Source organism: Ursus arctos, unplaced genomic scaffold (assembly GCF_023065955.2).
Source record: "Ursus arctos isolate Adak ecotype North America unplaced genomic scaffold, UrsArc2.0 scaffold_20, whole genome shotgun sequence".
In the NCBI taxonomy this organism is placed as follows: Eukaryota; Metazoa; Chordata; class Mammalia; order Carnivora; family Ursidae; genus Ursus; species Ursus arctos.
In genome coordinates, this window is record NW_026622875.1 from 47,563,919 (window position 1) to 47,589,934 (window position 26,016).

Here is a 26,016-nt window from a genome sequence, read left to right on the forward strand (position 1 = left end):
ACTCATTGATTTTTACCTGTGACAGTTGATTGAAGCAGATCAGTTTTCCCTCTTGAGATTTGCAGGAGATAATTTTGAAGTTCTCGACCTCATCATTATTTTTATTCATCTAATAGTTTTGTCTTTATGGAATGTAGTAGAGGGATGTTTTATCCTTTTGCTGAATTTTGATGAAGGATTCATTTTGTTTGCTCTGGAAGCTTCACATATTTGGACCAATTCCTAGCATTCTGAATATTTCATCATCTCATCTTCGTTAGGTAGATCTGTCCACCGTGAAATCACTGCCGAGTACCGTTTGATTGTTGGACATAAACTCGTCGTGTTGTGGTTTGGTTATAGACCTGCACGGCTTCTGCTTTTCTTCCCCCACATGTAATATTTAGGTATGTTGAGCTGAATGGCCAGATGAATTTAAATCAAAGCTGAATACATAGCGGACTGCAAACTGAAGTGACCCGAGGTCATTTTTGGTTCTTTAAAGGTCGTTTTGATTATTCATCCTTGGCACTGGGTCTTTGCCTGCGGCCTATAATCTTCCCTCCTCAAGTGTTACAAGACTACTATACTGTTCTAGAGGTGTGGTGCATGTTGCTTAAGATTAATTATGGAGTCCCGGGCAATTAGTTGTAGGGAATCAGACTGTTCATTTTTTTAGTTATGACTAAATGAGAATTTATTTAGGGCACAAGATGTTTTTTGGCTCCGATCCAAAATTGTAGTCTGTAATATACTGCATCTTCTCAAGGGACTCAGAGTTACTATGTTACAAACACATGTAGTATATAACTTCTTTTATTTTTAGTATTTGTTATAGTTTATCTAGTTTTTTCCCCCAATCAAAATCATAAATTATTTTAGTTTTGCAAGATTGTTAATAATGGCTGCATCCACAACATCAGGAATAAATACAATAGACCTCATCACTTACTTGTGGACGTTTCTATGTTTTAAAATTATGGCTATTACTGTACAAAATTTTTTTATGCCTGGAAAGTTTTCGTCTTCCATTATATACTCCAGCTGTAATTCACTCATCTTTCCTCTGTAACAAACTACTTCAAAACGTAGTGGCTTGCACAAGGACAGTAACTCATTTTGCTCACAAATCTGTAATTCCAGCAAGGCCGTGTTAGCTGGGAAGATTGAGTGGGTTCGAAGAATAAATTTTCCAGATGGTTCATTCGTATGAGCAGCAAGTTGGTACTAGCCATTCAGTGGGCACCCAACTGGGGCTGTGGGCTGGGAACCTCATTTGCTTTCCATGTGGGCCTCTGAAGGTTGCTTGGGCTTTCCCACAGCATAATGGCTGGGTTCCACAAGTGCTCTGAGAGGGGTGCCTGGGTGGCACAGTCTGTTGACCATCTGACTCTTGGTTTTAGCTTGGGTTGTGATCTTGAGGTCATGGGATCAAGCCCCACGTTGGGCTCCATGCTCCACATTGAGTCAGCTTGAGTTTCTCCTCTCTCCCTCTGCAGTACCCGCTCCCCCCCCACTCTCTCTCTAAAATAAATAAATAAATCTTAAAAAAAAAAAAAAGTATTTCCTGAGGAAAGTAGGCAGAGGCCACATGGCCTTTTCTGACCTGGCTCTGAAAGTCATGTAGTGCCCCTTATACCACCTCCACCCCCTAAGCGTGTCATTAGAGTTGACCATGAAAGAGGACAATGAAACAGGAAGTGGGGTAGATAACAGTCTTTGCTACAGTTCTGATTTACTTAACAAATCCCCTGTTTTGGAATATTAAGATTGTTGCTTGTTTTTGTTTGTCAGGTAAACAACACTATCACAAACGTTATTGTACTTAAAGCTCATTTGTTCCTCAATTTGTTAGGAGAAATTTCTTGAGCTATAACAACTGTGTCAGAAGAAAATAACATTTTTAAGGCCTTTGAGAAATAACTCACTTTCCTCTCAGCTGGAGGAAAGGTTGAACACTTTTTTTCATATGGGCCATATTTAAGATTTATCCATTTATCCATGACCATGCGAGCACTGGCTGCCATCCATTTTCATCTTTGCCGGTCTGCTTTGCAATGAAACGGAATCTTATTCTTCTGAAATTTGCATTTCTTTGCCTACTAGTGAGAGTAGATGATTTATTTCCTTGTTAGGCAGTTTAGAGTTTGTTATATCAGTTGTTTGCTAGTTCATGTGGTTTTTAACTGGAGTGTTCATAAATTTTTTATTGGTAAAAGTGACTTATACATCTTTCAAATACTTTTTCCAAGATTATGTATTTATTTTGACAGACGTGTAGTATCATAAGGTTGCTCCCCCCCCCCTTATTTAAATTTAAATTTTAAAAGACATGTTTGGAGTCTTTCTAGTGTAAGTAGAAAAGTAAGAATTGCAATAAATGAATAGTTTGTTTTTTATCTTTTTTATTTGCTAAAGTCTTAAATATACCTCTGATTGTTTTCCTCTTTCTATTGTTTTATTTATGTTTCCCAAACACATTTCAAAACTTTAGTTCTTGCAGCACTTTATGATATGTTTTAGTAATTGTGTGGAAAATCCATTATTTAGTATTTTTAGGTATTTTAGTATTTTTAAGTTGGACAAAAAGCCTTCAGTCATTATACCAAGCCTGTGAAAATGTCAGTGTAATCATCTCCATTTTATTTTGAAGTTGAGGAACCGGAATCCTAGAGAGGTTGTTTTGTCAAGGAATGTGGCATTTGTAGTCAGGTTTGCCTGGTTCCCAATTCCAAGTTCTTTCCCAGTCCGTGTATTATGCTGCCACTCCAGTTGTTTAAGAGCTCTGTTATCACTCTTGTCAAAAGCTGTGGTTTTCTTTGTTAAGTCATATGTTTCTCTCAAGTTTTTTCTTAAATGGTTTGTATTTTTGTTGTTCTTTATCAAAGGGATTCATCTTTTCATAACCTAGTAGAGTGAAAACTATGGAGTTTTCTGTTTTATCTAGCTAGTTTACTAGCACTTGAAATAGAGAAAGCACCAATTATATTTTTGGCATAATGCTTTTGGACTTGAATGCGTAAATGCTAAATCTATGAGTACTTAAAAATTTAAATGTTTAAAATTTAAGATAAGATGCATTTTAATATACTTAAAAATCTTTAGCAAGATTATATTCACCATTTGTAATTGTATTTTCTTTAATACACATTTTCTTTTTCTTGATTTCTTATTTATACGAAAGTCTTATGTTGTATTCTTTGTCAAGGAGTTAAATCTATTTAAATATAGATTTCCTTGTATGGAATCTCTGTCTCTATATAGATTACCATAAATTCTTTTTAGTTCCTTATAAGTTAGAATAAGCGATGTATTATCTTGTTCATAAAACTTTGGCTTTAAAGTAATACTAGACTGTTTAGAAAGTTTCTCCTTCTAAATTGACTCATTTGTGTTCATTATATTTGCTCTAAACTCAGAGTTAGGAATTTGGATGAAATGAAAAGATGGATAACAGCAACTGTTGGGAAGGATGTGGAAATGCAGTTTTCATATATTAGTGAAGAATAAATTAGTACAACCACTTTGGAAAATCATTTGACAGCCTCTATTAAAGCTAAAGAGATGCCTGCTTCTTGACTTAGCAGTTCTGCTCTCAGGTATATATCCAAGAGAAGTGGATACATACGTTATTTGTTCACAAAAAGACACATATGAGAATGTCCATAGCAGCTTTACTCATGATAGTCCCAAACTCTAAACAACACAAATATTCATTCTAGAGTAGAATGGATTCGTATATTTTTCTGTGTTCACATAAGTAGAACAGCAGTAAAATATGAACTGCTTCTGCACAGAACACGGCTGACTTTCACGTTGTTAAATCGAAGCCAGGTAATGGGAATTTTTTAACTTTTAAAAAAAAATATATTTGCTCTCTCCCCCTTTTCTTGATTAATTTAGCGCTTTATTTTGTTATTTTTCAAAAAAACAGCATTTTGACTTATCATTTACCTTTTTTTTTCTATTTTCTGTAACTACCTTTTGCCTGCATCTTTATTTTATTCATTTTTATTGCTTTTTCCCCCCAGTTTTTTGTGTTGGGAATTTAGTTCTCATATTTTTGTTCTTACATTTTTATTTACAAATGTATTTACATGTTGTATTTTCTTCTGACTGATATTCTAAATGTATCCCATAGGTTCTGATACATGGTGTTCTTACTGTATTTTTAAGTTTTTCAATTTTGGCTTGTATAGAGCTTTTTATAAAAGTAGTGTTTAAAAAATTTCCAGGTATGAGGATCTTTTGGATTATTGGTGCTTTTATTAATTTCTAGTTTTATTGCATCATGCTAATAAAAATTATTTTTTCTTCTCAAACTATTCCAAAAAATAAAAGAGGAAGGAAACGTCCAAATTCACTCTCTGAGTTTCAATATTACCCTTATAACAAAACCAGATAAAGACATTACAAAAAAAAGAGAACTATAGGCCAATGTATCTGATGAACACAGATGTAGAAATCTCAACAAAATATTAGCAAAGTGAATCTAGCAATACATTAAAAAAATCATTCACTACAACCAAGTGGGATTTATTCCAGTGATGTAAGGATGGTTCATTATTCACAACTCAATCAGTAAGATACATCACATCAACAGGAAAAAGGATAAAACCATGTGATCAACACAATAGACACAGAAAAAGCATTTGACAGACTACAACATTCATTCATGATTAAAAACCCTCAACAAAGTAGGTTTAGAGGGAACATAGCTCAACATAATAAAGGCCATATATGAAAAACTCACAGCTAACATCAATGCTGAGAAGCCAAGAGCTTTTCCTCTAAGAACAGGAACAAGACAAGGATGTCACTCTTACCGCTTATATTGAACATAGTACTGGAAATCCTAGCAACAGCAGTCAGACCAGAAAAAGAAATAAAAGGCATCCAGATTGGTAAGGAAGAAGTAAAACTTGCACTATTTGCAGATAATGTATTACTGTATATAAAAAAACTCCTAAAGATTCTACTAAGAAAGTACTAGAACTGATAAATGAATTCAGTAAGGTCACTGGATACAAAACCAATGCACAGAAATCCATTGCATTTCTATGCGCTAATAATGAAATAGCAGAGAAATTAAGAAAAATCCCATTTTCAGGTACACACAAAATAATAAAATACCTAGGAATAACTTAACTAAGGAGATAAAAGACTGGTACTCCATACTATAAAACACAAAGAAATGGAAAGACATTCCATGCTTATGGATTAGAAGAATTAATATTTTTAAAAAGTGCCCATATACCCAAAGCAGTCTACAGATTTCCTGCAATCATATCAAAATACCAACAACATTTTTCACAAAACTGGAACAAAAATTTGTATGGAACCACAGAAGACCCCAAAAAGCCCAAACCAATCTTGAAAAAGAACAAAGCTGGAGGTATCACAATCCCAGATTTCAAGATATAGTACAAAGCTGTAGTAATCAAAACAGTATGGTACTGACATAAAAATAGACACACAGATCAATGGAACAGAATAGGGAGTCCAGAAATAAACCTGTGCTTTTATGGTTAATCAATCTACAACAATGGAGGCAAGAATATACAAGGGGAAAAGACACAATGGTGCTGGGAAAACTGGAGCACTTTCTTACACCATACACAAAAATAAATTCAAAATGGATTAAGGACCTAACTGTGAGACTTGAAGCCATAAGATTCCTAAGAAAAAAACCATAGTAATTTCCATGACATCAGCTGTAGAAACATTTTTTTAAGATATGTCTCCTCAGGCAAGAGAAACAAAGGCAAAATAAATTATTGGGAATACATCAAAATGAAAAGCTTTTCACAGCAAAAGATACCATCAACAAAGCAAAAAGTAACCTACTGAATGAGAGAAGATATTTGCAGATGATGTAGTCAATAAGGGGTTAATATCTAAAATATATAAAGAACTTATGTAACTCAGTGCCCCCCCCCCAAAAAAACAAACACCAATGCAAATCTAATTAAAAATGGGCAGAGAACCTAAAAAGACATTTTTCCAAAGAAGTCATACAGATGGCTAACAGACCCATGAAAAGATGGCTGAACATCACTCATCATCAGGGAAATGCAAATCAAAACCATAATGAGATATTGTCATATTCCTGTCAGAATGACTAGAATCAAAAAGACAAGAGATAACAAATGTTGGTGGGGATGTGAAGAGAAAGGAATCCTCGTGCAATGTTGGTGGGAATGCAAACTGGAACAGCCACTGTGGAAAACAGTATAGAGGTTCCTCAAAAAATTAAAAATAGAATTACCATATGATCTCATAATGGGTATTTACCCAAAGAAAATGAAAACATTAATTCAAAAAGATAGTGCATCTTTGTTTATTGCAGCATTATTTACTCTAGCCAAGATGTGGAAGCAGCCCAAGCATCCATTGGTAGATGAATGGATAAAGATGATGACACACACACGCGCGCGCGCGCACACACACACACACAGAAATATTACTCAGCCATAAAAAGAATGAGATCTTGCCATTTGCAACAACACGGATGGACTTCAGAGGGTATGATGATAAGTGAAATAAGTCAGACAAAGACAAATACCATCTGATTTCACTCATGTGGAATTTAAGAGACAAAACAAACGAATGAAAAACCAAAACAAGAGACAAAAAAGACAAACACAGAACAAACTGGTGGTTGTCAGAGGGGAGGTGGGTGGGTGGGGGGAGAGATGAAATCTAAAAAAAAGTATTTTATGGATTACATTAAGGTTTTCTTTGTGACCTTTTATATGGTCAGTTGGGAAACAAACTGAGGGCTTCAGAGGGGAGGGCGGTGGGGGATTGGGATAGGCCGGTGATGGGTATTGGGGAGGGCAATGTTGCATGGTGCACTGGGTGTTGTACGCGAGTAATGAGTCATGGCTCATTGTTTTGCATCAAGGGCTGGGGATGTACTGTATGGTGACTAATATAACAAAATAAAAATTATAAAAATATATATACTTTTATGTTTAATAAAGTTCACTTTTAACAGTTAAAAAAGGAACATTTTATGTTGAAGAAAAAGGTACATTTTCTGTTATCTAAGTGTAAAGTTGGATATATAACATCTTATCTGTTTATAACATTTGGTCTTTTCTCCCTTATTTTTGTTGTCTTGGCAGTCTTGGGCTGAGAGTGGTATGATAAAGTCTGTCGCTTCTTGCATCTTCTATAGTTTCCACTTTATAGAAGTGGTTACTATGCTATTTAGAGCATATCATTCATTACTGTATTCATGACTGTTAAGTGTTTGTTTTGAATGGTGGCCTTCAGCATTAAAACGTGTTCCTCATCTTGTTTACTTCTTTTTGGCCTAAATTCTGCCTTGTATGAGGGGAAGAGTCATTATGTAATTCTTTGTATATTAGGAACAGAAACACGGTTCCTGCTTTCTATTCCTGTTTGCTGCCCCCCCTCACTTTTTATCACTTCTAACATTTATATACAGTGCAATTTACTTTTGGAATACAGTTCTGTGACACATGCGCAGACCCTGTCACTACCACCACAAGAAGGATAGAGAACAGTTGCAGCATCCCGAAGAATGACATTGTGCTGCTCGGTTTTTAGGCAGACCACCTCCCACCCCATTCGCTGGCAATTACTGATGTCTTCTTTCCCCCAAAGTTTTACCTTTTGTAAAATGTTATGTAAATGGAACTATGTTGTATGTAATCTTTGAGACTTTTTTTTTTTTACTTAATGCAGTTGAGATTCATCCATGTTGTATCAATAGTTCATTTCTTTTTATTGCTGAGTGCTATTCCATCATGTAGATACACCACAGTTTATATACCCATGTACCCATTCAAAGGGTCGTTTCCATTTCTTGACTGCTAATGAAAAGTGTTGCTGTCAACTTTTGTGTGTAGGTTTTTCTGTGAACATACATTTTTATTTCACTGGAATAGATACCTAGAAATGCAATGGCTGCATCTAGTATATGGTAGGTGTGTGTTTAATATTTCTTTTATGAAACTGCCAAGCTATTTTCTAGAGTACCATTTTGCAGTCCTACCAGCAATGCATATAGAATTCTAGTTGTTCCACATACTAGTCATTTTTCAGTTGGTCATTCTAATAATTGCATAGTGTCTCATTGTGATCTCAATTTACATTATTTTAATGATTGTGATAATGAGCATCCTCTTGTGTTTATGTGAATATCCACATATGTTCTTTGGTGAAATGTCTGTTTAAATATTTTGCCCATTAAAGATGCTTTTTTCTTAGTATTGAGTTTTGAGAGTTCTTTGTATATTCTGGATACAAATACTTTATGCTAGTATCGGGCTTGTCTTTTCTTATTTGTTTTCCACAGAGGATAATTTTAATAGTCATGAAGTTCAGTTCATCATTTATTTCTTTTATGGATTGTGCTTTTGGTGTTATATCTAAAAACATCCTAACCTAAGGTCATGAAGATTTTCTGTTCTGTTTTCTTGTAAGAACTTTATAGTTCTACCTTTTTTATTCAGTTGTATGATTCCTTTTGTATGATTGCAATTTTTGTATATGATGCACAGTATGGAATGAAGTAAATTTTTTTTTTTTGCATGTGGATATCCATAATAAGCACTACTTATTGAAAAGACTGTCCTTTAATCACTAAGTTTCCTTTGCAACTTTGTCCTAAACTAATTGACTCCATTTCTGAACTCTATTTCCTTGGTCTCTGTATCTGTCATTTTGTCAGTACCACATTATTTTGATTACTGTAGGGTTGGGTTTTTTTTTTTTTATGTTTTAAAATAATTGTGTGATTCTCTCATCTTCCCACCCTAAATTGTTTTGTTTATGGGTTCCTTTGCCTTTCCGTATAATTTTTATGATTAGCTTGTTTATATCTACAAAAAAATCCTGCTGGGATTTTTTTTTAATTGGAATTGCATTAAATCTGTAAGTCATTTTGGGGGGAAATTGTCATATGAACTATCTCGAGTTTTTTAATGGATAAACATGAAATGTCTCCATTTATTTATGTCTTTAACAGTTTTTCTTTCATAATTGTTGTATAGTTTTCAGCTTACTGAGTCTCCACAAATTTTGTTAGGTTTATACCTGTATTTCTGTTGTTATTGTTAGAGTTATTGAAAAATGATACTTTAAAAATTTGTTTTCTAATCATTCATTACTGGTGTATAGAAATACACCAGATCTTGCTAAACTCATTTATAAGGTGTAGAAGCCTTTCTGTAGATTCCTTGGTATTTTTTACATAGATAATCATAACCTCTGAGAATATTGCTTCCATAACAGTGTGAACGACTTTTATTTATTTTTCTTTCCTTATCACACTGGCAATGACTTTCAGTAAAATATTGAATTATGAGTGATGGGATTGGACATGCTTGTTTAATTCCCAGTCTCAGTGGGGAAGCATCAAGTTTCCCCTCTAAGTATGATGTTAGCTGCAGTTTTTCTCTAATACTTTTTTACAGATTGAGGAAGTTCCTTTCTACTCCTTGTTTGGTGGGTCTTTATCATGAATGGATGTTGAATTTTGTCAAATGTTTTTACATTATCTATTGATATGATCATGTGATTTTGCTTATTTAATCTGCTGAATTACATTGATTGATACTCAAATATTGAACCGGTCTTGGATTTCTGAGATAAACTCTACTTGATTGTGATCTTTTTATTTATACTTTTTATGTATTGTTGGATTCAACTTGCATGTATTTGTTGAGGATTTTTGCATCTCTATTCCTAAGGTATGTTTTTCATGTATCATTAACTGTCTTGGATCTTTTTCATGCCTATAAATGCTTGTGTAAGTGTGTATGTGTGTGTGTGTGTGTGTGTGTGTAAATGTATACACATCTGATATATTTATCTCCTGTGGCCTCTTCTAGACATTTTCATTCTTTTTTATTTTTTAAATCTTAAATTTGTCTGGAGTTTACTTTCAGCGTGCACTCAGTCTATTAATTTTGGTTAGCTCAATATTCAGCAGACTTTTATTACATTACTTTCTGTTTTTAGATTGCATTTCAATGCCTCATGTGTTCTGTGCAATTTTTTTCTCCTTAAAGAGATCTCTCCTGGAGACTTCTGACCAACTCCAATATGGTTAAGCTGCCCTCTGTGCCTCATTATAGCTGTCACCTGGAATCGTCTTGGGATTCCCCTTTTCTCTTTCCTGTGTTCAGTATTCTCTATTTTCTTGCTTTATTTCCCCAGGGTGAGTGTTGGGGGTTATATAGAGGAATGGTGGTGTGATAAGTGATTTTGGAAAGATAATAAAAAGCCAGATCATGATAAGGGTTCATCTCAAGGGTTGCAGCAACTATTGAGAATATTTTATAGGTGAATAACATAATCATATTTGCTGTTGGAGAAGATCACTGTGGCTATGACTTGTGAAATAGATGGAAGAAAGCAAAGTTATAGTAATTCAGGAAAAATATAATGGTGCACTGAAATATAAGGAAATGTTAATGGGGGTATCACTCTCACAGTAATTGGGGATCAGTTGGACATGGGAGGAAGGAGGAGTCAAGGAAGATGCTCATGTTTTTAAGTTTGGTCTTGATGATCCTCAGAGGACAGGTATCATGTTTAGGGTAGATTCTGAGTTTAGTGTTGGATGTGCAGTTCAAAGGATTGCAATATACCCTTTACCCACGTTTAGTAAATGTTAACATTTTACCATGTTTGATTTATAGTTTCTTTTACCGTGTGTGTATGCATGTACGTGGCCAGTATGAGAAGAGGTTGCAGACCTGGTGCTCCTTTACTTGTTTTTGTTTTGTTTTGTTTTTTGATGCTTGTTTAGCTTTAATTACTTCACTGAATATTCCCTAAAAACAAGCCATGGATTTAAAAATTTATTTAACATTATTAACTCATCTACAGACCTATTCAGATTTTGCAGTTGTCCCAGTAATGTTCTTTTATGTGAAACGAAGTTGTCAGATCTTGAATTGCAGTCAGTTATCATGACTTTTTAGTCTTCTGTAATCAGAACAGTTTTTCAGTCTAAGGCTAGTGGATCTTTGAGTGGTTTTGTAATTATGTGTTTGTATGTGTGGTGGGTGGTGTTAATGTGGGAAACAGATTTGTAATTATGGTCCTTGGGCCCAGGGTACAAATTAGAATGGGAATTGACTGTGGAGAAATGGGCTTTCTGCTGTCTACCTGCTGGAAAGGTGGAAACAGATCTATTACTCAAAGATCCCTTAGTGCTGACTTGTTTTAACCCCAGGTGCTGAATTAGCTTGATTATTTCATTCAGAACCTAGGTGAGACTCATGCATAGGTATAGATACATAGGTATATCTCCATCCTTAAATAAAAACATATGCCTATGTAAATTCTTCCTGCTTGGTAACATAGCACCCAGTGTAAAAGGACTGTGGCATGGCCAAAAAATCTAACTGCTTACATTTGCCTTGGACATACCAGTGTCACTGTTACATGTTTGCTTTGCTTCAGGACCGTTGGGAACTTCCACTCTTGCTCTGTGTAGCCACCTTACTAACAATACAATCCTATATTCCTGCATGCTTACATTCGTTACCTCTGTGTGTGTATGTGTGTCTGTATTTCCTTTTTGCATATCAATAGGCACCTGAAGCCATGTACATCTGTTAGAAGGGAAAATAATGTTAATATTAGTATGTATTTCTCTTTTTGTATTATGCCTTTAGTTACAGAATGTTATAGGAATATAGGTTTTTCTTTTGGGTATTCTTATATCTGTAGCACCTTAGCTGTGTAGACTAGAGATGTGTTTTCTATAGACACAGGTTTGTGCAGATGTTCACGTGTACATGCAGTCGTGACTTCCACTTTTTCTAGTTATTTATTGCCACACTTCCTGTTGGGTGGTTGAGTGGTTAAGAGGCAGGCTTTGTTGTCCTACTGGCCTTCATTTCAATCCAACTTTTTGAATTTGTTAACTTTTCAAGATTCATTTTCTTCTTTAAAATAGGGATAACACTGGCGCGCCTGGGTGGCTCAGTCAGTTAAGCGTCTACCTTCTGCTCAGGTCATGATCCTGGCATCCTGGGATTGAGCCCTGCAATGAGCCCCAAATCAGGCTCCCAGCTCAGCCTGCTTGTCCCTCTTCCTCTCCCCGCCCCCCAGTCATGCGTGCACGCTCTCTCTCTCTCTCTCAAATAGATGAATAAACTCTTCAAAAAAATAGGGATAATAGTGTCAACTTGTTACGGCTAGTTTTCAGGTCTAAATGAGATAGTACATATTAAAATTTTAATATAGAGTCCGGCACAAATTAAGAATGCAAAAACAGTAACTGATATTTTATTTTTTGCTATCTGTTTAGTTATTGTGCACTACTGACCATGATAGTTGACTGCTCTATTCATTTCATGTTTTCTCAAAAAATATTTTAATATCTTCCACAGGATTTTGTCTCTACAATTATCCGTTTACTTGACAGCCCCTCAACTTCCATTAGAGCAAAAGCCTTCCTCGTTCTCTTATATATTTTGATTCATAACCACGAGATGCTGCTGCTTAGCTGCCAAGCAAGGTATGATTTTCTCTGATATGGTTTCATCAATAACATCAATTTAGAACCTGTTTTATTATAGTATTTCTTGGCTTCTGTGTACCTGATACTGAAATATTTTTTCTAGACTTTTCTAAGGGTTTAATTTTTCACATACAGCCTTAGCTGGGAAATACAGAGGACCGAGAGAAGACCTCTGGAGCTGAAGCTGGGTGGTGGGAAACAGCCAGAGTTCCTAGATGTGAGGGCAGTCCAGGGCAGGGTTTTAAAGCTGGTTCTGGTTTGCATCTTTGGGAGGCATTCTTGACTGTTGGTTTGGTCATAGTTTTCACTTTTGTAAGATTCTGGAATGACAGCTGGAAGCCCAGTGGAACCAGTCTGATGAAGTGTAGAGGAAGAGGCAGAGCAGGGAGAAGTTTCTGGACTGGTCCTCGGCTGGGCAGATCTCACTCTCTCTGGGTTCCACAAACTTCCTCTAAAAGGAGAAGCTGTCCTGACAAACCTCAGGTTCCCTTCATGCTCTGATGCTTCCTGATTAGCATCTGGACTGTCTGTTCCGTGCGAAATTACAACCCAGAGGAACCTTGAATATATGGTTGCATGTATTTCTTAATCTAGCTTTTTACTCATTATAGAATGCTGAGGAGACCCTCGAATTGATGAGATTGAGCTAGATTAGAAATTGGAAAACTTCTTCCTGTAAACAGAGAGTAAATATTTTAGGATTTATGGGTTAAAAGGCAAAATTGTGGCTATTTGTATTTATGTAACGAGAAAAAACAAATTTCCACAAATTTTTTATTGATGAATGTATTTCTATAACAAGAGAGAAAACAAATATCCACAGATTTTTAAATTGATATAGTAAAAGTATACTAATAAATGAGTACAATTTTTTTTTTTTTTGTAATGCAGGTCTACAAATGAGAAGAACAGAATTCTTTTTCTGAGGGAGAGATAACATTTTGCTTAATTAGGGATCAAAGTTAGTGTCTTCCTCATCAAATCAGTTGTAAATGTCAATTTTATTTTTGACTGGTAGCTTAATTTTGTGTATTTTGTCTTTGAAAATGTCTTTTCTTATAGACAGGTAATGTCACATACCAGTATTAGTTCATGAGTATGTGATTTTAATTGAGCATATTAATCGCTTGGAAAGCATTTGTAGGGTTCTATTAGATTCTTCCTTGGTATTTGCCTTTTAGCATGCCCTTATGTTGCGGGTTAATCAGAACTAAATGAAGGATATGTAGAAACTCTTACAGAGCCTCCTTTCTTTCCATGCCTCAGGGTTTGTCGTCCAGCTTTGTTTTATGTCCAGTGTCTTGAAAACTGGTGTTTCACATATTTTGTCTATTTTGTAGTTGTGTTTTTTTAAAACTTTTTATTTAAATTCAATTAGTGAACATATACTGTATTATTAGTCTCCGGGGTAGAATTTAGTGTTTTATCAGTTGCATGTAACACTCAGTGCTCTTTACATCATGTGTCCTTAATGCCCATCACCTGGTTACCCCATTCCCCAACCCACCTCCCCTCCAGCAACCCTCAGTTTGTTCCCTAGAGTTAAGAGTCTCTTATGGTTTGTCTCCCTCTCTGTTTTTATCTTATTTTTCCTTCCCTTCCCTTATGTTCTGTGCTTTGTTCTTAAATTCCACATGAGTGAGATCAGGTGGTATTTGTCTTTCTCTGATTTCACTTAGCATAATACCCTCTAGTTCCATCCATCCGTTGTTGCAAATGGCAAGATTTCATTCTTTTTGATGGCTAATATTCCATTGTATATATATTTACCACATCTTCTTTATCCATTCATCTGTCAGTGGACCTCTGGGCTCTTTCCATATTTTGGCTCTTGTGGACATTGGTGCTATAAACATCGGGGTGCATGTGCCCCTTTGAATCCCTATGCTTGTATCCTTTGGATAAATACCTAGCAGTGCAGTTGCTGGGTCACAGGGTAGCTCTGTTTTTAACTTTTTGAGAAACCTCCATACTGCTTTCCACAGTGGCTGTCACAGCTTGCATTCCCACCAACAGTGTAAAGAGAGTTCCCCTCTCACCACATCCTTGCCAACATCTGTCATTTCTTCAGTTGTTAATTTTAGCCATTCTGACAGGTGTGAGGTGGTATCTCATTGTGGTTTTGATTTGTATTTCCCTGATGTTGAGCATTTTTTCATGTCTGTTGGCCATTTGCATGTCTTCTTTGGAGAAATGTCTGTTCATGTCTTCTGCCCATTTCTTGACTGGATTTTTGTTTTTGGCTGTTGAGTTTGATAAGTCCTTTATAGATTTTGGATACTAGCCCTTTATCTGATAAGACATTTACAGATATCTTCTCCCATTTCGTAGGTGTCTTTTAGTTTTGTCAACTGTTTCCTTTGCTCTGCAAAAGCTTTTTATCCTGATGAAGTCCCAGTAGTTCATTTTTGCCTTTGTTTCCCTTGCCTTTGGAGATGTGTCTAGTGAGAAGTTGCTGTGGCCGAGGTCACAGAGGTTGCTCCTATGTTCTCCTCTAGGATTTTGATGGATTCCTGTCTCACATTTAGGTCTTTCATTCATTTTGAGTTTATTTTTGCGTATGGTGTAAGAAAGTGGTCCAGTTTCATTCTTCTGCATGTGGCTGTTGTTTTCCCAACACCATTTGTTGAAGAGACTGTCTTTTTTTCATTGGATATTCTTTCCTGCTTTGTCGAAAATTAGTTGACCATATTGTTGAGAGTCCATTTCTGGGTTCTCTATGCTGTTCCATTGATCTGTGTGTCTGTTTTTGTGCCAGTACCATACTGTCCTGATGACTGCATATTTTATAGTTGTTTCAAATGGGAGCATGCATCCTGTCCCTTAGTCCATTAGAACCAGAAGCAGAAGTTCTAGTCTATTTGTAAAGGCCTCTCACCACTCGCTTTGCTGCCTCTACTCTGTGTGTCTACCATCATTTTCACCAGGGCAAATAATATAGTTTCTCAACAGATGTTCTAACATCATTTCTTGGACTCATAGTCTGGTCTCCATGTAGCAACCAGAGAATCTCTTACACAGTGTGAGTTGGCTTTTGTTTCTTCCTCGCTCAGACTCTTCTAATAATATTCTGTCATGCTGAAATGATAGCCTTGGCCTCCCCTGCCCTACTGCACCTAGTCCCTGCCTACCTCTCATCCTGTGTTATGACTCTTCTTGGCTCTTGCTCCGTTCCAGCCACATAGTTTTTCTTACTGCTTTTCGAACACAGTAAACCTACTAGACTCACCTCATGGCCTTTCCCAGGTGCTGTTCCTTGTGCCCATAATGCTCTTTCCCCAGAAGTTTCCATGGCTGGCTTCCTCAGGTCATTCAGGTTTCTGGTCAGTGTAAGGGTCTCGTCTTCTGAGAGCCACTCTGATCATGTCTCAAATACCCCTCTCAACCCCAACTGCAGAAACCTTTTAACTGGAAGGAACTGAAACATTCAGACCATCAGAGCCAGGGCATGATCTATTTGGTCCCCCCCAGGAAATTGCTGTGATTTCTGTGTGTCTGAATGAATATTTAGAAACTTTAGCAGTGGCGGGAAGATGGTGGCCTGAATGCATGCATACCCTGGCCCCAGCTTCCACCCTGCCGACTCTCTCGAGCACCACAGTGAGCAGGATGTGTGTTGAGAAGGAGCCTGGAAGATGAGACTTAGCATTGCTGGAGAGGTAAGGACAGGCTCCATTCTGCTTGTGCTGTGTGGCAGAGTTGACTTGCTATCTCCTAAACCTTGGTAAATAGCAATTCTTGGGGCGTCCGCAGGGTCCAAAATGCAGATGCTTTCTATGTGCGGTTGTTGGGGCCAGCATGCCTGTTCCTAGGACATCGGGAGCGGGACTGAATGGGGGCCAATCTGTCCCTGGTCAGTGGGAGGCTGCAGGCAAATGACCTCATTTCCTTGCACTTGAAGAGAACCGCTCCCTCTCACCACCTGCTTCTTTGCCACAACCTGTCCTGGTCAGGTGCTGAGTAGATGAAGTCATGAGTAAGCAGATTTGTCAATTTGTCATAGTCCATTGACAGAGACTTGGTACTTGAAGGAGGAGGAAGAAGAACAGGCAGCTCTTACTGGGCCAGAACGAATGCGATGGACAGAATTTTAACAAACAAGTAATGAAAACTCTGCGGAGAGGCAGATTTTTGAAATTCAGCAGAGGAACTCAAAGAGCTTGGCTTCTGCTGAGGAGGGTGTTAGGGCTGTGAAAGGCAGTATGAAAGAACACACTGAACCACACCGAGCTGATGACAGAGACCTGAGCAGTTTGTGTGGAAACAATAGGAAAGACGGAGTGAAGTTCCAGACCTCACACGCCCTGAATGCCAGGGGGAAGAAAGGAACCGACGGAGGATTTCTAACTGAAGAAATGTTAGCAGTCGTCTTCTGCTCGAACGTGCTATCTTCTGATACTGTACAGAGCTGCAAGTCAAGGAATGAGAAAGTCACCAAAAGCCGGTGAGCATTGCCACCTCATCTTTGGATTTTGGAAGCTGGAAAGCTGACAGATGATGCTTGCTCATTCAGCAGAATGAAGATTGCCAAGATGCCTTTTTGTCCAAGGGGAAAGCTGTGAGGAGACCTGATGACTGCGTGACAGAACTCTGGAAAGGTTGGAAATTAGGGGTGCCTGCTACATTTGATGGTGGTGGTGAGGGGGAGGGGAGGTTCAAGACAGAATTGATGGGGAATCTGTAGGGAGAGTTGATCCCCACTCCCCTTCCTCCAGCACAAACATCCAGGAGACTCTGCCTCTTTTGCCGTAGCAGGAGACTTGAAATGCATTCTGGATGGTGTGAATTGGAAATGCTGCCAATTTGAGTATTTTCACATATAGATAAGAGGGAGATGAAGTAGTTGCCTTGTGAGAAATCTGAAGACTGTACACAAGTCTACTTTGAAGGGTGAGGCCTTCCACCCCCTATTCTGCGCTTGCAGACTGTTGACAGCCTGGCTGATGTACTGTTGGCCAGAATTTGGAGATTCATCTCCAGGAAGCTGACCAAATCCTGATAAAAGCCCCACAGGGGCTGCCATTTGGATATCCCCTTCTGCAGCTAGTGACCCGAATATTCTTGGAGTGGAGCCCCTCAGCCTTAGGCCCTGCTCCTGCACATACACCTCCCAACAACACTTCAGTGCATTATTTAAAAATATAAATGGATCTTAAGAATGACCAGATATTTAAGGGAAGCCTCTAACATGGGATGTGGAAGTGCAAACTCGCCAACAAGATAAAAGGGCTGTGGCAGAAACAGAGATGAAAGTTATGAACAGACACTTCACGGAGAAAGGAATGAGGAGTACCTTTAAACGTATGAGTAACTGCCTTGTTGTAAGAGGAATGCACTTTACTCTTCCTCCTTCTAAGGGAAACCAGCAGAGATAATGTTTCTCACTCAGTGCCCTGGCAGGGTCTGAAAATGTATTCTCTTGGTGAGGCTGTGGGGAAACCAGCCTTCTCCTTTGGATATATTTTAATTAACTGTTTTAGATGTAAGTCACATTTGTCTTTTGCTTAGGTTTCTTTTTTTTAAAATTTAATTTCAATTAGCCAACATATAGTACATCATTAGTTTTTGGTATAGTGTTCAGTGATTCATTAGTTGTGTGTAACACCCAGTGCTCATCACATCACGTGCCCTCCTTAATGCCCATCACCCAGTTATCCCATCCCCCCCACCTACCTCCCCTTCTGCACCCCTCAGTTTGTTTCCCAGTCTGTAATGGTTTGTCTCCCTCTGTGATTTCTTCTCATTCAGTTTTCCCTCCCTTCCCCTATGATCCTTTGTGCTATTTCTTATGTTCCACATATGAGTGAAACCAAATGATAATTGTCTTTCTCTGCTTGACTTATTTCACTTAGCATAATCCCCTCCAGTTCCATCCATGTTGATGCAAACGGTAGGTATTCATCCTTTCTGATGGCTGAGTAAGATTCCATTGTATATATGGACCACATCTTCTTTATCCATTCATCTGTTGAAGGACATCTCAGCTCTTTTCACGGTTTGGCTGTTGTGGACATTGCTGCTATGAACATTGGGGTGCAGGTGCCCCTTCTTTTCACTACATCTGTAACAATTTTTACTTCATGTATTTGGAAGCTCCATTGTTTAGCACATACATATTTAGGGTTATTATGTCTTCCTGGATAGATGCTTTTATCATTATTTAAGTTTCTCTTTGTCTCTGAGAGTTTTATTTTCTGTGACATCTACTTCATTTAGTGTCAAGATAGCCACTTCTGTCTGCCTTATTTTAGGTTAATGTAGGTTAGCCTATTACAAATATCCCTAGTTTTACCCATTCTGATGTTCTTCTTTACTTTTTTGATATTCTTAGTCTGATGAAGTTTCCTTTATGTTTAGAGAACTTTCTTAAGCCATTCTTTTTTTTTTTAAAGCCATAACTCCTTTTATTTTTATTTTTTATTTTTTTAAGATTTTTATTTATTTATTTGACAGAGATAGAGACAGCCAGCGAGAGAGGGAACACAAGCATGGGTAGTGGGAGAGGAAGAGGCAGGCTTCCAGCGGAGGAGCCTGATGTGGGGCTCGATCCCAGAACGCCGGGATCACGCCCTGAGCCAAAGGCAGACGCTTAGCGACTGAGCCACCCAGGCACCCCCTTAAGCCATTCTTTAAAGATAGATTTGTTATAAAGGAACTATTACTTTTCCTTTTTCTGAGAAATCTTTATTTCTCTTGCATTCCCAAAGCATATTTCTCTGCAGTTAAAACTCTGGTTGACAATTTTTTTTTAAAGTCCCCCCAAATATTACACTTTCTTTTGGTCCTCATAGTTTCATATGAAAAAATCTGTTATTATAATTGATGTTCTTTATAAGTGCTGGGCCATTCCTCTCTGGTTGTTTTAAAGACATTTTCTTTGTCTTTTAGAATTTAGAAGCTTAATTGTAATTTATCTGTGGTGTCAGTTTCTTTCTTTCTTCTTCTTTTTTTAAAGATTATATTTATTTATTTGACAGAGAGACAGCCAGTGAGAAAGGGAACACAAGCAGGGGGAGTGGGAGAGGAAGAAGCAGGCTCCCAGCGGAGGAGCCTGATGCGGGGCTTGATCTCAGAACACTGGGATCACGCCCTGAGCCGAAGGCAGACACTTAACGACTGCGCCACCCAGGCGCCCCTGAGGTGTCAGTTTCTTTGAGTTTCTTTTATTCTGAGTTTGTTCAGCTCCTTAAATCCGTAGATTTATTTTTTTTGCTGAATGTGGGTATTTTCCAGGCATTGTTTCTTCAAATACTTGTTCACTCTTTCTTTCCTTTCTTGGGACTCTGAGGATGCAAATACAGGCATACCTTAAAGGTATTGCAGGTTCAGTTCCAGACTACCACAATAAGGCGAGTATTACGATAAAGTACGTTTTGATTTCCCAGTGCATGTAAAAGTTATGTTTAAACTGCACTGTGGTCTGTTAAGTGTGAAGTGGCATTATGTCTAAAAAATGAATGTACATACCTTAATTAAAAAAATACCTTATTGCAAAAAAAAAAATGCTAACCCTCATTTGAGCTTTCAGTGAGCTGTAATTTTTTTCCTCATGGAGGGGGATTCTTACCTCAGTGTTGATGGCTAGTGACTGATCACGGTGGTATTTGCTGAAGGGTGAGGTAGCTATAGCAATTTCCCAAAATAATCCAACAATGAAATTTGCCTCACTGATTGACTCGTCCTTTCATGAATGATTTCTCTGTAGCATGTGATGTTGTTTGATAGCATTTTACCCAAGTAGAACTTCTTTCAAAATTAGAGTCAGTTTTCTCAAACCCTGCTGTGACTTTATCAACTAAGTTCATGTAATATTCTAAATGCTTTGCTGTCATTTCAACAATCTTCACAGCATTTTTACCAGAAGTAGATTCCTTCTCAAGAAATTGCTTTGTTTGCTCATCCATAAGAATCAACTCCTCATTCATTAAAGTTTTATCATGAGATTGCTGCCATTCGAATATAATAAATAATATGAAAAAAGTTTGAAATATTGTGAGAATTACCAAAATGTGACAGAGACCTAAGTGAGCAAATGCTGTTGGAAAAATAGCACCAATAGACTTGATCCATGGAGAGTTGCCACAGACCTTCAGTTTGTAAAAAAATGCAATATCTGCAATGCTCAATAAAATGAGGTGTCCCTGTATAAAGTATTTTGTGATTATTCTATAGCTCATGAGACTCTGCTTTTTTTTTTTTCCTGTAGAGAGAGATGGGGGGAGGAGAAGGGGGTGAGGGAAAGAAAGAATCTTAAGCAGTCTCCACATCCAATGTGGGGCTTGATCTCACAGCCCTGAGATCCTGACCTGAGCTGAAATCAAGAGTTGTATGCTTAACTGACTGAGCCACCCAGGAGTCCTGCTGCTTTTCTTTTTTTTTTTTTTTAAGGTCTTTTTTAAAATCAGTTTTTCAGATTTTGCAAATATAATTAATCTGTTCGTAATTCACTGATTATGTTCTCTCCCACCTGCGTTCTATTATTGAGCCCATCCAGTGAGTTTTCTGTATTGGTTATTGTATTTTTCAGCTCCTATTTTACATTTTTTAAAACCTTTATTTTCCCTGAAATTTTCAGTTCTTTCATTGGATTTGAAATATTTTTATTATGGCGGTTGTAAAATTCTTATGAGGTCATTCTAGCATCTGATTCATATTGGTGTTAGAATCCGGTGACTGTCTTTTTGATTCCAGTTGTGATATTCCTGGTTCTTGATACCATTAATGATATTTGATTGTATCTTGGACATTTTGCCTCTTATCTTAGGAGACTGTGTGTCTTCACCTAAGCTCTGTGTCATAAAGTCTTGTTAAGAAATGGAGGTTCAGCTAATCACTGGACCCCACTGACACTAACCTCATGGGGGAATCAGGTTGCTGCTTGCATCTGCTGGTTGGGGAGTGGGAGAACAGTTTCCTGTTCAGGTATGCTGACAGGGTCCTCTCTGGAAAGCTGGAGAGTGCCTTGCTTTGTTTGGGCAGGGAGTGGAGGATCAGTTGTCTGCTCCTCTCCCGGATGCTATCCCCGGGGTGAGGCGGTGGTGGTGTGATCAGATCATTGCTGCCTCCTCCCACCAGGCAGAGGATGGAAGATTAGCTCTCTGTTGGCCTAGTTCACACCTCCCAGTTGGGGAATCAGAGTGGGCCAGCTGCTGCTGGGGGTGGCCTACTACCTGGCTCCACTGAACTGTAGAGAAGGGAGAGGGCTGTATGCAGTTTTCTGTTGATGTTTTTCCATAGCAGGGCTGGTGTTCTCACAAAAATTTCCCCTTAGGCTATCTTTTTACCAGTGCTTTGGCTAAGGGAAGCAGGCCTTTTCTTTTTGGAGATAGCTGTGGGTTGGCAGCTTCTGCAGCACCCTTTTCTGAATACATGAACGGGCAGTAAGGAAACCGAGGAGACTCACGGCTGTGTTTTTCCTCAAGTCCTGTATTCTCCAGGCAGCTCACCTCCTTTTTTCCATATTTTAGAGTCATCTTATGCTTGTTCTTTATGTTATGTCCAGGCATTTTTAGTTATAAGAGGGAAGATCTGGGAGGAATGGGGGCATAACTCCCTCTTAGCATAATTGGAAATCCAAAGTCACTTTTAAGTGCTGCTCATGGAAATACAAATTGGTGCAACTTTTTGGAAAGTAATTTAAAAACATCTATGACTGTTAACAATACACATCACTTTGGTTTTAACAGACCTGCATTTGGTGTTAGAAATAGAAGCATGAATTATTCAGGATGTATGCCTGCGGGTGTCCAATGTAGTAGCATTGTTTCTAGTGGTTAATATCTGGAAATACAGTTACTATCCATTGATATTGAAATGATGGTAAAGCTATAAGATAAGTAAGTGATTCATTTCATTAACTTGGAGGTATGTTTATTATATATACATAAGTGGCAAAATGAAAGGGCAGAGCCACATATAATGAAGTTGTTTTTATAAAACAAATAAAAATGGCAAAAACTCTTTGTATAAAAATTTATTTTAAAAAAAGCTAGTGAAGGATAATACCAACTTGGTATTATCAGAGGAGGGTGGGATAGGAAGATTGTTTTGTTTGTTATTTTTATTCATTTTTATTTTAGCCTTATTATAATAAGAATGTTTCACTCCTGTAATTAAAATCTAATGAAGAAAAAAAATGTTAGCAATAGACACTAGGTGATTTTGAAAGATTAAGGGAATCCTTAAGGCAGTCAAAGCTCAAATTTGTTTTGACTTTATAGATTAAATTTATGAATATGTGACTCTCAGAAACACAGAGGTAGCCAGTCCAGAGTATGGAAAATGGTTGGTACTTGTTGCTTTGCAGCCCAGGTATTATATTAGGGTGTCTGTACAATGCGAGGTTGAGCATAAAAGAATGCAAAAGGAAGGCAGACTTCAGGTTAGAGAGAGATTAAGATTCTCTGTGACGTGTTTATGTGCAAAATTGTTTCTCCTTCCTTACCTGTCCCCTGGAATTCCACCAGCAGCTGGAATTCTGAACTACCCACGATGCTGTCCATCTGCCTGAGAACTTGAAACCTCACATCAAGAGCGCACGATAACCTTTGCTACATTATGTAGATATTTTTTCCTGGTTACTGTCATCACCATTGGCCTTTTATGGATTAAATATCAGCACATTTTCTATGATGTCAGCTTTCAAATCTATGTTGCATGACAGGCAGTGAAATTGAGCTGTCAGGATCAGATAAAAATTATATGATGGTCCCAAAATGTCCACCTATTTTTTCAAGTGGTTTCATACTCATATTGAATATGACAGGTGATAAAATAGGGTCTTAGTTGTCTCTAGAAATGATAACCCTTTCAGAGGATGAATAGTCTCGTAAGCTCATTGTATAGATTTGCTCTGTGAGCCTGAAATTCAGTGACTCCTGATGGATCACGTTTTCTTCAAGGTTTTTTTTTTCCCTCCTCCCCATAACATTACTATTAATATGGTAATTAGTGAAATAAAGAGAAAGTCTACTTTGATCTTGGAGGATTTTTTTTTAAAGAAACATTTATTCTGTATAATTGGCTGTGTGGGAAAACATTTTCTCAGCTTACACCATACAAAAGCCAATTCCAGATGGATTAAAGAATTATATACCAAAAAGTAACCATAAACAGCTGGAAGAAAATATGTTTTAATATGAGTAACAAAAGCTTTTTTGAGTAGAAAAGCAATGAAAGAAACCATAAAAGGGAATACCGATGGTTTGGCTATATATAGATTAGAAACCTTTTTTTCATTTATTTTTTAAATTTAAATTCAATTAATTAACATATAATGCATTATTGGTTTCAGAGGTAGAAGTCAGTGATTCATCAGTCTTAAATAATACCCATTGCTCATTACATCCCATGCCCTCCTTAATGCCCATCACCCAGTTACCCCTTTTCCCCACCCCTTCCCCTCCAGCAACCCTCAATTTGTTTCCTATGATTAAGAGTCTCTTATGGTTTGTCTCCCTCTCTGGTTTTGTCTTGTTTCATTTCTTCCTCTCTTCCCCTATGATCTTCTGTATTGTTTCTTAAATTCCATATATCAGTGAGATCATATGATAATTGTCTTTCTCTGAGTAACTTACTTCGCTTAGCCTAATACCCTCTAGTTCCATCCATGTCATTGCAAATGGCAAGATTTCATTTTTTCGATGGCTGAGTAATAGCCCATTGTGTGTGTGTGTGTGTGTGTGTGTGTACTACATCTTCTCTATCCATTCATCTGTCAGTGGACATCTGGGCTCTTTCTGTAGTTTGGCTATTGTGGACAATGCTGCTATAAACATTGGGGTACAGGTGTCCCTTCAGATCACTACATTTGTCTCTTTGGGGTAAATACTCAGTAGTACAATTGCTAGGTCATAGGGTATAGGTTAGAAACTTTTATATGCCCCCCAAATTATAAATAAAATTTCATGCTAACAAAATCTGTAAATTTTTGCATCATATATAACAAAGAGTTAGCCCATATACTATAAAGAGATTCATAAAGATATGAACAAATATTTGACCTTAAGCAATCAAAGAAATTGCAAAAAAACTAAGATGATAACCAAGTACTATTTCTACCTATCATAATGTCATATTAAGGAAAAAAACCACCACTATTTTATATTGAAAGTACAGATTAAAGTACAACTTTTAACCGGTAGGCGAAGCTACCTTTTTGAGGGCATTTAAAAATGTGTATCAGGAATCCCTATGAATCAGTAGTTCCACTGTTATAGATAAACTTGAATCACAGGTTTGTACTTTTCTAAACATGTCAGCTACCTGAAAGATATGAATGAATCCTCAGTGAGTCTACCTTTTCTTGCTTGCTGAGATTTTCATTAACTTTAACTGTTACGGAAGTGCCTAGAGGCTATTTACACAATCCCCTGGTTCTAGTTGCCTCTGTCCACAATGTAATCATGACCACTCACTCTTAACCAGTAGAGTAACCCTCTTTATTCCCTAAAATGGAATTGCCGTTGTGTCCTCTGGTGGGAGCTTTCCTTCCTTGAAACCAGTCGAGCAGAGCCTCGGAAGAGATCGGAAGTAAAAACCGTGTGAGTGCTGTACGACAGAACACAATTTTTCATTGTGTTTCTTCCCGGCTGGCACCGTGACTGAGCTGTCAGTAGGTAGGCCATTCCTCCTTTCAGTCAAGCCAGGTGCTTCTGGGGAAGGGGGTGCTTGCTGAGATGAGTGCAACGCACGGGCTTGAACACATTACCACACTCCTTTTGGTGTTAATAAGATCCTGGGTCAGATATAGTATTATATTGATTACCATGATGATAAATAAGGCATTTCTTAAATCCACACTTAGTGGCACAGGCAGACACTTACAGGCAGGGAAAGCAAATCTGTATCCAAGATGTGTCACTGTTAGACCGAGGAGAGTTTACTGTCTCTTCCATAAACCTACTTGTTGCCAGATGACTTGGCTGGTCTCCCCAGGAAATGGGGCCACATGGGGGCTCAGCATTGGCTTCCCCTGTTGGCTGAAGTGGCACTATCCAGGTCATGGTTGATGAGCATTCCTTTTGCTGCCATAGCCTCCATTGTTGCCACCTGGGCCACTTTGCACGTGGGCCTACTGAGCAAGTCTGGGGTGTCTGGAGAGAGTCATGACTGATGTTTGCAGAACATGTCATTTGTGTACCCGGTTATTGAGAACCTCCTCGGATGTTGATGCCCGCTACAGGTCATCCACCTGGTACAGAAATGTCTTCACGCTTTGTGCCCATTCAGAGACGTCTACCTACATACCCACATCCCAGCATTTCTTGTCATCAGTCTTTATATCTTGTTCTAAGTCCCTGACCATCCTCCTAAGCTGTTAGCCAGTGCCTGTGAATCAGCATGCATCTGTACTGGTAGCTATATCTCAACGTAAACACAGGGTACAACGAAATGTATTTGAAGCTCTGCCAACTGGGAGGATTTCCTTTTCAGGAACGCTTGCGGTTCGGTTTGTAAACTGCAGCAGTGCACTTGGGTTTGGTGGCAGCATATTGCACCGAACCCCTCAGTAACCAGGCTCA

The 26,016-nt window shown here is 37.9% G+C and overlaps 1 protein-coding gene across 6 annotated transcripts in view; it reads left to right on the forward strand.

The window, feature by feature from the left end:
- ULK4 (unc-51 like kinase 4) overlaps positions 1 to 26,016 on the forward strand; it is a 592,175-nt gene that overhangs the window by 141,785 nt on the left and 424,374 nt on the right. For all 6 annotated transcript variants that reach the window (XM_026496788.4, XM_026496790.4, XM_026496789.4 and 3 more), the window contains one exon: positions 12,363 to 12,490. In XM_026496788.4, the coding sequence (XP_026352573.1) occupies positions 12,363 to 12,490 (128 nt within the window). The remainder of the gene's footprint in view (positions 1 to 12,362; positions 12,491 to 26,016) is intronic.